Source organism: Staurois parvus, unplaced genomic scaffold (genome assembly GCF_062004578.1).
Source record: "Staurois parvus isolate SC_StPar_1 unplaced genomic scaffold, SC_StPar_1.0 ptg000153l, whole genome shotgun sequence".
Lineage (NCBI taxonomy): Eukaryota > Metazoa > Chordata > Amphibia > Anura > Ranidae > Staurois > Staurois parvus.
Genome location: NW_028317949.1, coordinates 1,388,996 through 1,402,466, shown reverse-complemented (window position 1 = coordinate 1,402,466; position 13,471 = coordinate 1,388,996). Strand labels below are relative to the sequence as shown.

The following is a 13,471-nucleotide window of genomic DNA, read 5'->3' as shown; positions in this document are numbered from 1 at the left end:
GACAAATAGGTCAAACAATGGATTATTTATTCTCACTGTTCAATTTTTACAGTTATTCAATAAACTCAGCATTTTCACCGAAAGATCATATGCTTGCAGCCATATATGTGCAAGGTTGTCATGTCATGTTCTCAGTGGTTCTTCCTGCCAACCTCTAAATCACTACAAAACACAGAAGTGATGTGGCGGTTGGTAGAAGGAAGCATTGAGAGCTTCAGTGGACACGCACAGAGGTTTATCTTGTCACGCCACCTTCCCAGAACACCACTGCTGCTTCATCCCGTTGATTAGATCACATCCCAGTGCACCTCTGCTGACTCCACAGATTACACCTACCTGCTTGAATTCTATTGGCTTGCATTGTGTCATTGGGGTAGCACTGTGGCTAAGTGGTTAGCATCTCTGCTTAGCAGCTCAAGGGTCGGCGGTTCCAATCTCAACCATGACACTACCTGCATGGTGTTTGCTTATTCTCTCTGTGCCTGCATGGGTTTCCTCCGGGAACTCCAAAGACATGTTGGTAGGTTAGTTGATTCCTGTCTAAATTAGCCCTAGTTTGTGTACGAATGAGAGTGAGGGACCTTAGATTGTAAGCTCCTTGATGGCAATGACTAATGTGAATACATAATATACAGTTAGGTCCATATATATTTGGACACAGGCACAATTTTAGTTTTTCGGGTATTTACAAAACATATTCAAGCTATAGTTACATAATGGATATGGGCTTAAAGTGCACACTCTCAGGTTTAATTTGATGTACATCCAAATTGGAGGAAGGGAATTACAGCTCTTAAGAGTAGCCATCCCCCCTTTTTCAAGGAGCCAAAAGTAATTGGACAATTGAATCAAAAACTGTTTCATGGCCAGGTGTGGGCTACTCCTTTGTTATTTATTCAATGTAGCAGGTAAAAGGTCTGGAGTTGATTCTAAGTGTGGTATTTGCTTTTGGAATCTATTGCTGTGAACCTACATTATGCATTCAAAGGAGCTGTTCATGTAAGTGAAACAGGCAATTGTAAGGCTTCAAAAATGAAACAAATCCATCAGAGAGATAGCAGCAACATTAGGAGTGGCCAAATCAACGCACTGGTGAGCTAAGCAAAATAAAAAGGCATGGACGTCCATAGAAGACAACAGTGGTGGATGATCACAGGATCCTCTCTATGGTAAAGAAAAACCAATTAACATCCAGACAAGTGAAGGACACTCTCCAGGAGGTGGGTGTATCATTGTCAAAGTCTACAATCAAAAGAAGACTTCACAAGAGCAAATACAGAGGGTTCACCACAAGGTGCAAACCATTCATAAGCCTAAAGAATAGAAAAGCCAGATTAGACTTTGCCAAAAAACATCTAAAAAAGCCAGATCATTTCTGGAAAAGCATTCTTTGGACGGATGAAACTAAGATTAATCTGTACCAAAATGACTGGAAGAAAAAAGTGTGGAGAAGGCTTGGAACAGCTCATGATCCAAAGCACACAACATCCTCTGAAAAACATGGTGGAGGCATGGTCATGCATGGCTTCCAGTGGCACTGGGTCATTGGGGTTCATTGATGATGTGACAGAAGATTCTGCAGTGTTTAGAGATATACTATTAGCCCAGATTCAGCCAAATGCAGCAAAGTTGATTGGACGGCGCTTCACAGTACAGATGGACAATGATCCAAAACACACTGCAAAAGCAACCCAGGAGCTTTTGAAGGAAAAGAAGTGGAATATTCTGCAATGGCTGAGTCAGTCACCTGACCTCAACCCAATTGAGCATGCATTTCACTTGATGAAGGCAAAACTAAAAAGGCAGAAAGACCCACAAACAAAGAACAACTGAAGACAGCTGCAGTTAGAGCCTGGCAAAGCATCAGAAAGGAGGAAACCCAGTCTTTGGTAATGTCCATGGGTTCCAGACTTCAGGCAGTCATTGCCAGTAAAGGATTCTCAACAAAATATTAAAAATGAACATTTTATTTATGATTATAGTCAGCTGTCCAATTACTTTTGGTCCCTTGAAAAAAGGGAGGAGGTGGCTACTCTTAAGAGCTGTAATTCCTAAACCCTTCCTCCAATTTGGATGTACATACCCTCAAATTAAACCCGAGATTGTGCACTTTCAGTCCATATCCATCATATTACTAATCCCTTGAATATGTTTTGGTAAATACCTGAAAAAAACTAAAACTGTGCCTGTGTCCAACAAATATATATGGACCTAACTGTATATGTAAAGCACCGAGTAAATTGATTGTGCTATAGAAGTACCTTTAAAAATTAAATATTTTGCCTGATTTAAACTTAACAAGCCCTGTGTGCTAATGTGCCTCACCAGCTGTCTGTTTTCCAGTACTTGTATCCCAATCTGAACCAACCCCTGCTTGTTTACGAACCACATCTGCTACCTTGCCTGTTTGCGGGCCATGTACTTCTTTAGAACAAAAAGCACCCAAGCATTATGTGACACCTTTATTGAAAACAGTAAAATCGGTACTCACAAACATTCTTACAAACTCACTTTGACATATAAAAACATTCAGGAAAGAAACCCCCTCAAAATGCACTGCACAGCAAAAAACCCTATAGTAGATTATGTTAAAAGGCTTTGATGAAAAGTCTCCACCCCTGAAACCGGTCCGTGGTGATGCATACTAGAGACAGAGATGTTGTCTAACAGGATGTACTATAGGGATTCCAAATGTCAAAAATGTTTGTTAGAACCAGTTTTTACTATGCTTGTGTGCAGTTTATCCTATAGTGTCTTATAAAGATTCCCAGTCTGGAGGAAGCAGCAAAGCTGTGCAGTGTATTAGGAAGTAAAACAATGAATTAATATTGTATATTACAATCAATCACTACTGTATATTGCAATAACAAAAGAAAACATCTTCTGCCTGGACCAACCTGCTGCCTGAGTACTGTCCACACTTTCTGCCTGGACCAACCTGATGCCTGTATACTGACCTCATCTTCTGCCTGGACCAACCTGCTGCCTGTGTACTGACCACATCTTCTGCCTGGACCAACCTGCTGCCTGTGTACTGACCACATCTTCTGCCTGGACCAACCTGCTGCCTGTGTACTGACCACATCTTCTGCCTGGACCAACCTGCTGCCTGTGTACTGACCACATCTTCTGCCTGGACCAATCTGCTGCCTGAGTACTGTCCACACTTTCTGCCTGGACCAACCTGCTGCCTGTGTACTGACCACATCTTCTGCCTGGACCAACCTGCTGCCTGTGTACTGACCTCATCTTCTGACTGCTGTCTGAACTGACCGCACTGCACGTCCTTCTGACTTTGCACCTCCTAAGGCACTAGTTTGCCACCCGCTGTAATGTTTGGGCGCTGATTAGCTCAGGGTAGTGCTCAACAGCAAGTACAGTCCATGACAATTGTCATTAACGGGCTTGTTGGCCCACTTTTATTAGAGAAAAAAAAAAGTCCATACTATGTATGTTTCCCACACAGGGAACATAAAATATTGGTAAATTCAGCCTCCTGGGTTACACAGGCAACAAAATAGTTATTCAGCCTCCTGGCTCACACATACAGCAGTTCTGCTAAGACCTTTCACTATAGGTTTCCCACAGACCACTTCCTCGCCAACACGTCCACACAGTTGCAGCCCCTTGCTGCTCTGGTCCTCAGGCTTGGGACTCTGTCCTTTCCAGTGCACAGATGCACCCCTCTGGCTTCTTCCTTGCACACACCTGAATTCCTCGGGAGGGTGGAGCCCAGAACCCTGGTCCTGTCTCTACAAAAATCCCAGAACCCACCTGGCTGGCTGCAACTGTTCCTAAAACCTGGTCCATTGGATATTTCATCCCTCCCAAATCACTTTGAAATCTCAAGGTTCCAAGTCCCAAAATAGACTATATGAAACAATGAGGAAACTGAAAAGCCAGTTTCCTCCACATTACACAAACTACCTGGGGCCCCTCAACCTGCCTTGTTGCGCATATCCCAAGCTTTGAACGTCTCAGGGAGCACTGTTCAATCCATTATCTGAAAATGGAAAGAGTATGGCACAACTGCAAACCTACCAAGACATGGCCTCCACCTAAACTTACGGGCCAGGCAAGGAGAGCATTAACCACTTGCCCTCCTGAGGATTTACCCCCCTTAATGACCAGACCTCTTTTTACTACTCTGCGCTGCACTAATTCAACTGATAATTGCGCGGTCATGCAATGCTGCACCCAAACAAAATTTACGTCCTTTTTTTCACACAAATAGAGCTTTCTTTCGGTGGTATTTGATCACCTGTGTGCTTTTTATTTTTCACACTATAAACAAAAAAAGACCAAAAATTTTGAAGAAAAACGATATTTTTTACTTTCAGCTATAAAAAAAATATATAGTGAACTCAAAGTTAGTTATAAATTTAGGCCAAAATGTATTCTGCTACATGTTTTTGGTAAAAAAAATCTCAATAAGTGTATATTGATTGCTTTGTGTGAGAGTTATAGCGTCTACAAACTATGGCATAGATACTGCAATTTACGCAATTTTTTTGCTATATAGCGCTGCGCTAGTTTAACGGACAATTGTGCGGTCATGCAATATGGTACATAAATGAAATTTATGTCCTCTTTTTCACACAAATAGAGCTTTATTTCGGTGGTATTTGATCGCCTGTGCGTTTTTTATTTTTTGCGCTATAAAAAAAAAGGCTGCCAATTTTGAGAAAAACAATATTTTGTACTTTTTGCTATAAAACATGTCCAGTAAAAAAAAAGTAAAAATCAAATTTCGGCAAATTTCGGCCAAAATATATTCTGCGACATGTCTTTGCTAAAAAAAAACTCCAATACGTGTAAATTAACTGGTTTATGTGAAAGTTATAGCATTTACAAATGGCAGTAAAGATACTGGGATTTTAAATTTTTTTTTATACTAATAATGGCGGCGATCAGCGACTTATGGCGGCGATCAGTAACTTATGGTGGCGATCAGCGACTTATGGCGGGACTATGGCGGACATTCTGACACTGGGGTGGAACTGACTTGGGGTCACTGACATCCCCAGTGACATCAATACAGTGATCAGTGCAAAAAAAACAAAAAAAACACTGACACTGTACTAATGGCACTGGGGAAGAAGGGGTTAACTTTTTCATTTACTGAAAGGGTTAACTGTGTGAGGGGAGTGTTTTACTAGGGGGCGGGGGTGTGTACTGCACAGGGACAGCTGATTGGGAGAGATAAACTCTTCTCTCCGGCTCAGCATGTCAGGAACTGACAGAAAGCAGAGCTACTGCAGCCCTGCTCTCTGTCAGTGATTGCCGCTAAACAGCGGGACACAGCCGGTAACGACTGGCTGTGACCCGGCGACTGACATTCGCGGCTGTGATCGGCGGGACAGGTAGGGCGGTGGCGTGCCTCGTGCGCGCCCCCTACCTTTTTTGCAAACACACATTTTAAAACGTGGTTTTGCCCAGCCGTGCCGCCCTGCCAACGTATTTCTACAGTGGCTGGGCGGCATGTGGTTAATCAGGGAAGCAGCCAAGAGGCCAATGGTAACTCTGGAGGAGCTGCAGAGATCCACATCTCAGGTGGTAAAATCTGTCTACAGGACAACTATTAATCACGCACTCCACAAATCTGGTCTTTATGGAAGAGCGGCAAGTAGAAAGCCATAAGAATTCCTATTTGCGTTTTGCAAGAAGCCATGTGGGGGACACAGTAAACATATGGAAGAAGGTGCACTGGGCAGCTGAGTCCGAAAATTTTACTTTTTGGCCTAAAAGCAAAACTATATGTGTAGCAGAAAACTAACACTGCACATCACCCTGAACACACCCCACCCGCACCGTGAAATATGGTGGTGGCAGCATCATGTTGTGGGGATGCTTTTCTTCAGCAGGGACAGGGAAGCTGGTCAGAGTTGGGGGAAGATGGGTGGAGCCAAATACAGGGCAATCTTAGAAGAAAACCTGTTAGGGTCTGCCAAAAACTTTAAATTAGTGCGGAGGTCCACCTTTCAGCAGGACAACGACCCTAAACATACAGCCAGAGCTACAATGGAATGGTTTAGATCAAAGACTATTCATGTGTTAGAATGGCCCAGTCAAAGTTCGGACCCAAGTCCAACTGAAAATCTGTGGCAAGACTTGAAAATTGACGCTCTCCATCGAAATGAAAGAGCTTGAGCTATTTTGCAAAGAAGAATGGGCAAACATTTCACTCTCCTTATGTGCAAAGCTTGGAGAGACATCACCAAAAAGACTTGTACCTGTAATTGCAGTGAAAGGTGGTTCTAAAAAGTACTGATTCGGGGGCTGAATACAAGTGCACGCCACACTTTTCAAATGTTTATTTGTAAAAAATTGTGAAAACCATTTATCATTTTCCTTCCACTTCACAATTATGTGGGACTTTGTGTTGGTCTATCACATAAAATCCAGATAAAATACATTTACATTTTTGGTTGTAACATGACAAAGATTTCAAGAGGTACGATTACTTTTTCAAGGCACTGTATATTCACAATGGTAGCCCTGATGCTTTGATCCAATTACCATTGAGAAGTAGATGCTAGTGTCTAAGGACAGGGTGGGAGGTGTTAAAATTGTGGAACCACCCTGTTCTAGTTATATAATCCTATCCTTGGTATCAGAAGGCTTCATTAAATTGAAGGATTAGCATTAATGAAGCCTTCCTGATACCAAGGATGGGATTATGTAACTAGAACAGGGCGATTCCACAATTCCCTGCATTCATAAACAAAACGTTTCAAAGCAGTTTGCTGGATCTACATACACACACATTTCTTATATATACATTGGAAAAGGAGGCCATGGCTGGGAGCACTGACTAGCATATTACACATAGTCAACAATGAGTCATTCCAATGGACTTTTCCAAGGTTTTTTTTTTTTTCCAGTTTTGAGCGACATTTCAGTGGAGCAAAGGTGAACTGTGGTGCAAAGCACTATAATTCGGAAGCCCAAGGACTGAACTACATGGGCGATATTAATATCTTGCGACTAAAAGATTTAACCACTGGCTGGCAGTCACCTAAATAAACTAAATCTACATAAAAGATTTTTAATAGTTCAATCCTATAATTCAAGCATTAGCCAAGAACCACTAGGTGTAGAAGCTGATTATTAAATAAATGGAAACAATGTCTTCCTATTGAGTGAACTACACAATTGTCTTGTATTTGCAATCAATCTCTCATGATTGCACAATGCTCTATTCTTGTTTGATTTTTACAGCTGCTGCTATATAGGCAGTAAAGTGGTAAATCTCTCAGTACCAAGCGATTAAAATCACTATGTTAAAGCGGCACGCTGCCCAAAAGAGGAAGTTCCGCTTTAAGGCCTCATCCCCCGCTCCACATTAACGATTGGCACCTTGGGGAAACGGGTGCTTGATTTTGATAGGTACCCGCTCCCACTTTTGCTGCGACTGCCTAGGCGATCGGAAGCGGAAGTGGTCTCTCCTTCCCCGCAATCTTCTGGGACATGGGACAGGTCCCAGAAGACTATGGGACCACTCACAAGGTGCAACGCTACTTGAGCATGCCCAGTGGCCACCCAGCTGTGAAGCTGTGAGCTGTCACAGCCGGGTGACCATACTTAAAGATGCCGGCACCAGGGAGAGAGGATGGCCAGTGAAACTGGCTGCGGTGAGAGCACACCACTGGATCAAGGGACAGGTGAGTGTCTGTTTTTTAAAAGTCAGCAGTTACAGTTTATATGTTCTGACTGGAGCTCCGCTTTAAGCAGCAAAGAGAGGCTGAATACATCATTTTAAAGTCAACATGTAGTATAAAGCACACCATGCACTTCTATAGATACATAAACATTTAAAGTATAGATTACCTAAAACATAATCTCATGTGCATGTCTGAGTATCCAAATAGATGTTTTATTAGCTGTAGTCTGTACTTTTTTTATTTCACTGGGAAATTTCTCTTGCTCCCCCCTCTTCCCTTTTACAACCTGACCACAGCAGGCACAGAAGCAGATTCATGCTGGCGTGGTCAGAATACATTCCAATTCTTTTTATTGAGGGTAAAGGATGCCATACCTACGCACATGTCTAACTTCTGTCTTGTTTATTTTTTTAGCAACCATGCTCACCTCCCACCCCCATTACTGACAGCAGCTTCTAGCAGGAACGCAATAGCAGACAGGCTTTCTGGAACACAGGTAGTGAATGTACTTCCTTGCTGTGTGTTGTAATACACTGACCACCCACTTGAACTATGCGTTGCTGCTACACTCCTGCCCATGACTGATCGCCCATGACTGATCGCCCACGACTGATCGCCCACGACTGATAGCAGCTCCCCGGAGAAAGAACACCTTCCTGGTTGCCATATGTACTACACTGCCCGCCCTCCCCGTATAGCCGCCACTCCCCCACACATGACTGACAGCAGCTCCTAGCACAGACTATGAACAGAACACATATAGCTGCTGCTTGTGCAAGCCACACAACATAAGTAAAATGAGTGTGCAGAAACATCTGTTTAAAGAAAATTACCCAACATATGAAACTTGTTAAAATTGCACTTACTTTCTCCACCAGGACATAGGCATCTCAAGTTCTTTCCCTGTGCGACCCATAGCAGCAATAAAAGCAAAAGGCCAGGCAAGGAGCATCATAAAAGCAGCAAAAAACAGACGGATGGGAAAGAGAGTCACCGTCATGAAGGCAATCTACAAGACAAAAAACAATAAACTTGTTACGTTGTGTTGCTCATACTTTAAAAATGAAACAACTGCATTTTATACAGAACCTGCAAACAAATATTACGACTAAAGATGACCTAGCATACGATAAAACTTTTCATGATAAATTCATCCATGCCAAGTAATAGCACTTGTAAAAGGTACTCATTTGCCTCTCAGAATTTACAGTACCTACAGTACCACCTCCACCAATGCCTTCATTTGCCTCTATCTCCAGATGGTTCATTCCATCTTTATTCAAGCATTTCTCACAGTCAGTACCTACATGAGAGGATGACTCAGATGCATTAGTCATGTAAATGTTCTTGTCTTTGCAGTGTTCACAAACGTCTGACACAGATCAGCCTCCCTGTTGCAGTCTCTAATGTTGCTTACTACAAAATTACAATGCAGTAGTATGATCACTGGAGGTGAGAAGACTGAGGAAATGCTTCCTCCTGCCTATAGCAAACTGATGACTTCAGCCTATGCAAAGCCACTTGACTGGAGCTCACTGACTAATTTTTGAAAAAATACAAAAAGGTAAAGTTTTTCTTTTTTTTCATCCAGTTCTTCAATATTGAAGCAGGTCAAGAGTTTTATAACTGCGGACTTGTAAAGATACTGAAAAGTCCATTTGTTCTACTGTATGATAAAAAATGAAGTAACCCTGATGGTTTACTGAAGGCCAACAAATCTTTTAATTTCCTTTTAGAACAAGACAAGCAGATAAAGAGAAACAAGGTCAAATGAGTAATACCAAGCTAACCTTATATAATGTTTCAAAAGGGCAGTTTACAAACTGGTTGCTATGAATGAAGACACATCACAGTTTTTGCACCATTGTACAAAGATACAGTACAGTGTGCAAACACTGTTGCCCTAGGACAAGAAATGTGTTTATGGCAGGATCAGCATACGAAGTTGTAGAGAAAAAGGCTGAAATGCAACCATCACATTTAAGAACTGCTAAGCTCCAGTATTCCAGTTTTAGTTTTTGGGTTTAAACAAGCTTTCAATAAATTAAACCTAACTTTCCCAGTACGTGAGGTTATTGGATATTTGCAGTATGTAACAAAGTACACCGGAGAATTATCTGAATAAAAGTCATTGAGAGAGGAAATGCTTTAGCTCAGACATTAACCACAGAAACATCAGTAGTTATATGATCTATAGCAGAGGTATTGAATTAAAATTCACAAAGGTCCAGTCAGTAAAATGTCCTTCCAGCAGAGGTCCGAATCACATGTTTGATTCTTAAAGGCACCTCACGGCATGTTTGGTGCCATAGTACAATGCAGCTCAGTATGGAGCCATTTAAAAAAAAAAAAAAAAAGGTTCAGGGCAGGGGGGGACTGACAACTCATGGGGCCCCAGGGCAATAGGGGATCATGGGGCCCCTGTGTCCTTGCCCAAACTCAAAAAAGCCAATAAAAAAGGTACCAGGGGCATCTCATGGGGCCCCCTACTGACCCCGGGCCCTCGGGCAGTGCCATTTAAAAAAAAAGGTTCAGGGCAGGGGGGGACTGACAACTCATGGGGCCCCAGGGCAATAGGGGATCATGGGGCCCCTGTGTCCTTGCCCAAACTCAAAAAAGCCAATGAAAAAGGTACCAGGGGCATCTCATGAGGCCCCCTACTGACCCCGGGCCCTCGGGCAGTGCCCGAGTTTCCAAATGGTCAGTCCGCCCCAGGATCAGGGACTTCTTTCTCTGAGTTTCTGTGTATAAGGAACCTAGACTCTGATCCTTCACATCACAGTCCTGTTATTACATCAGTGTTCTCATTTCCCCTCATTCCTCCCTTCACATTACAGTCCTTAGTCCTCCTACACATTCTTGTCCTCGGCCCCCTTTATATCACCCCCCCCCCAAATTGCCTTTCCCAGCCCCCCTTCATATCATCCCCCTTCCTGTTCTCACCCCCTTTATAGCACCCCTCCTTCACACTGCAGTCCCCAAACCTCCTTCACATTCCTGCCAACACCCCATTTATAGAACCCTCCTTCACAGTGCAATCCTCAGCCCCCCTTCACATTTCTGTCCTCATCCCCTTTATAGCACCCCATTTAGTATGTTATCTTAAAGAGTCAGCACATCCATTAAATTAGGATCTTATGAAGGTTGTTGATGGGCTAACTCGCACCTCAGAGGCAAGACCTCTCCACTAAAAGTGGTTCTAAAGGCTGAAGGGCTTTTCCCTTCATGCATTCTATGCCATTGCATACAGCAGGTATGTAGGATATGTTTGTTATTTTTAAAAGACAACATCTGAACCTTAAGGGCTCATTCACACTGCAGCTCAAATGAAACCCCCAAAAATGATCTTAAAGAAGCTCCTGCTAAAAACACACGTTTTTGCACATAAGTGTTTTTTCCACAAACACTCCCAAATGACAATTGCATTGCAAAATTAGTTTCTGAAGCCGTTTTGATTGAGAGAGAGAGCTCGCTGCAGTGTGCATGATCCCTTAGTATCACTTGAAGTATCAGCTATGCACATTCCTGTTAACAGGTCCAGGGGCGGACTGACCCTTTGGAAATTCGGGCACTGTCCGAGGGCCCGGGGTCAGTAGGGTTCCCCATGAGATGCCCCTGGTACCTTTTTCATAGGCTTTTTTGAGTTTGGGCAAGGACACAGGGGCCCCATGATCCCCTATTGCCTGGGGGCCCCATGAGTTGTCAGTCCGCCCCTGAACATGTCTCATTCCTCCAGTGGCAATCTCGGTAACCCAGAAAGAAGAAGGTGAACTTTTGGGCTCATGCATACTGCAGGACAAAAAAGCTGCTTCTACAGCCATTTGAGTTTTTTTTTTTTCTTCTCTGCCTCCAAACTCCCCTCTATGTTAGCCTATGTGTCCATGCACACTATAGGCATTTTCAGTTTAGTGGCAGGGGAATTTAGAAGCAGAAAAAAACCCCTGCAAAAGTCCCGTTCTGAAGAGTAGTTTTTGATCTTAAAAAAACACCTGAATGCTCATAAACACTCCTAAATGCAAATAAATGCAGCATTTAGGAGTGTTTGGCGTTTTCTAGTGTACACGGATTATAAAACACTTGTGCTTTGTAAGATTTTATCCCCTTAATGGCCAGGCCATTTTTTTTTGCTATACAGCATTGTGCTACTTTAACTGGTAATTGCGTGGTCATGCAACACTGTAACCAAACTAAAAAAAAAAATTTTCTCAAAGAGCTTTCTTTTGGTGCTATTCGATCACTACTGTTTTTCAAAATTGTTTGCGCTATAAATGAAAAAAAAAAAACGAAAATTTTGAAAAACATTTTTCATTTTCTGCTATAAAACATATCCATCAAAAAAAAATAATCTAAATTTCTTCATAAATTGTGGGCAAAATATATTCTGCTTCTTGTCTTGGATAAACCAAAAATCCCAGTAAGTGTGTATTGATTGGTTAGCCTCAAAGTGATCGCGCCTACAAACAATGGTATAGTTTGGGACCTCAGATTGTACACCCCTTGAGGGTTAAAGACTGATGTGAAGTACAATATATATATATATATATATATATATATATATATATATATATAAGTTCTGCATAAATTGATGGCGCTATATAAGTACCTGTAACAAATAAATGTATACTGGATTTTTTTTTTTTTAATGCTACTAATGGCGTTGATCAGTGACTTATAATGGGACTGCGATAGTGCGGCAGCCAATCTGACCTTAACTAATGCTGGGGGGAACTAACTGCCACTGAAATTACCAGTGATATTAATATAATGATTAGGGATAATAATATACACTGTCTCTAGACTGACACTGTCTGGGAAGGGGTTAACATCTAGAGCAATCAAGTGGTTTAATGTGTTCCTAAATGGGTGTATTACTATGTGTTGCTTTTTACTAATCTTCTTAGTTTCTGATCCTTACTTTGCAGGGATGAGAAACAGATCATTCCCTCTGTACAGAGCTCTGTGTTGATTATCATCAACACAGAGCTCTGGGCTGTGATTGTACACAGCCAATCAGCAGGTCCCAGCCATGAATCATTGGCTGGGACTTGCTGATAGGCTCCTGCTGTGTAGAATCACAGCGGGCACCAAGTAGTTAAAGTGAAAAATGAGCAGAGAGCAATATTTAGGAAAAAACACTTATCATAGCAAAGGATCGTAACTCTCAAACTCTCATTTTTTCAGCCATCTGGTGTGCATGGTCCAGTAAAATTCAGCATTAGATGGGGGTCCATAGCAAAATTCCTGTGAGATAATAAAAGCCAGTTGTGATGGAAAATTTAACCTACCTGCCCACTGGCTAAAGTTTAGGGTGGAAAATAACCTCTTCGATCTAAGGCCCCTTGCACGCGGGCGTCAAATTACTGATGTGTACTGAGGCATTTGTGACGCCCATGTGCAAGGGGCCAAAGACTGTGTGTAAAGACCTGAGTAATGTTGTGTATAGGCGAGTAAAATTCTTCATTGCTAGTACTGTATCTTCTCATTTATACTTAGGACACCTTTGTGCAAGAGGCCAAAACAAGAAAACACACGAGTAAATGGTTTATATTTGTTTTATTGCTATGTACTTATTGTATTATTGTTCCTTAGCTGTGTGTAAAGTCCCACTGACAATACATCTGATGTATTGCTTGGGACTGTAGACAGAGCTAGATTAAAATAGCAATAAAAAAGGAAAAAAAAAAAATCACAGCTTTATAATTCTTACACTTGAATGTTGAATAATGAAGTCATGATCAAATATGGCTCTTTGAAGAAAGTTTATTGATAGAATCCCAATGATCTAATTGATGAACAGCTGGACCACA

At 42.0% G+C, this 13,471-nt stretch overlaps 1 protein-coding gene across 1 annotated transcript in view; it reads right to left on the bottom strand.

Annotated features, from left to right (window-relative positions):
* LPCAT1 (lysophosphatidylcholine acyltransferase 1) overlaps nt 1-13,471 on the bottom strand; it is a 200,305-nt gene that overhangs the window by 72,756 nt on the left and 114,078 nt on the right. Inside the window, exon 2 of the mRNA XM_089674823.1 lies at nt 8,531-8,673. Within this exon, the coding sequence (XP_089530949.1) occupies nt 8,531-8,673 (143 nt within the window). The remainder of the gene's footprint in view (nt 1-8,530; nt 8,674-13,471) is intronic.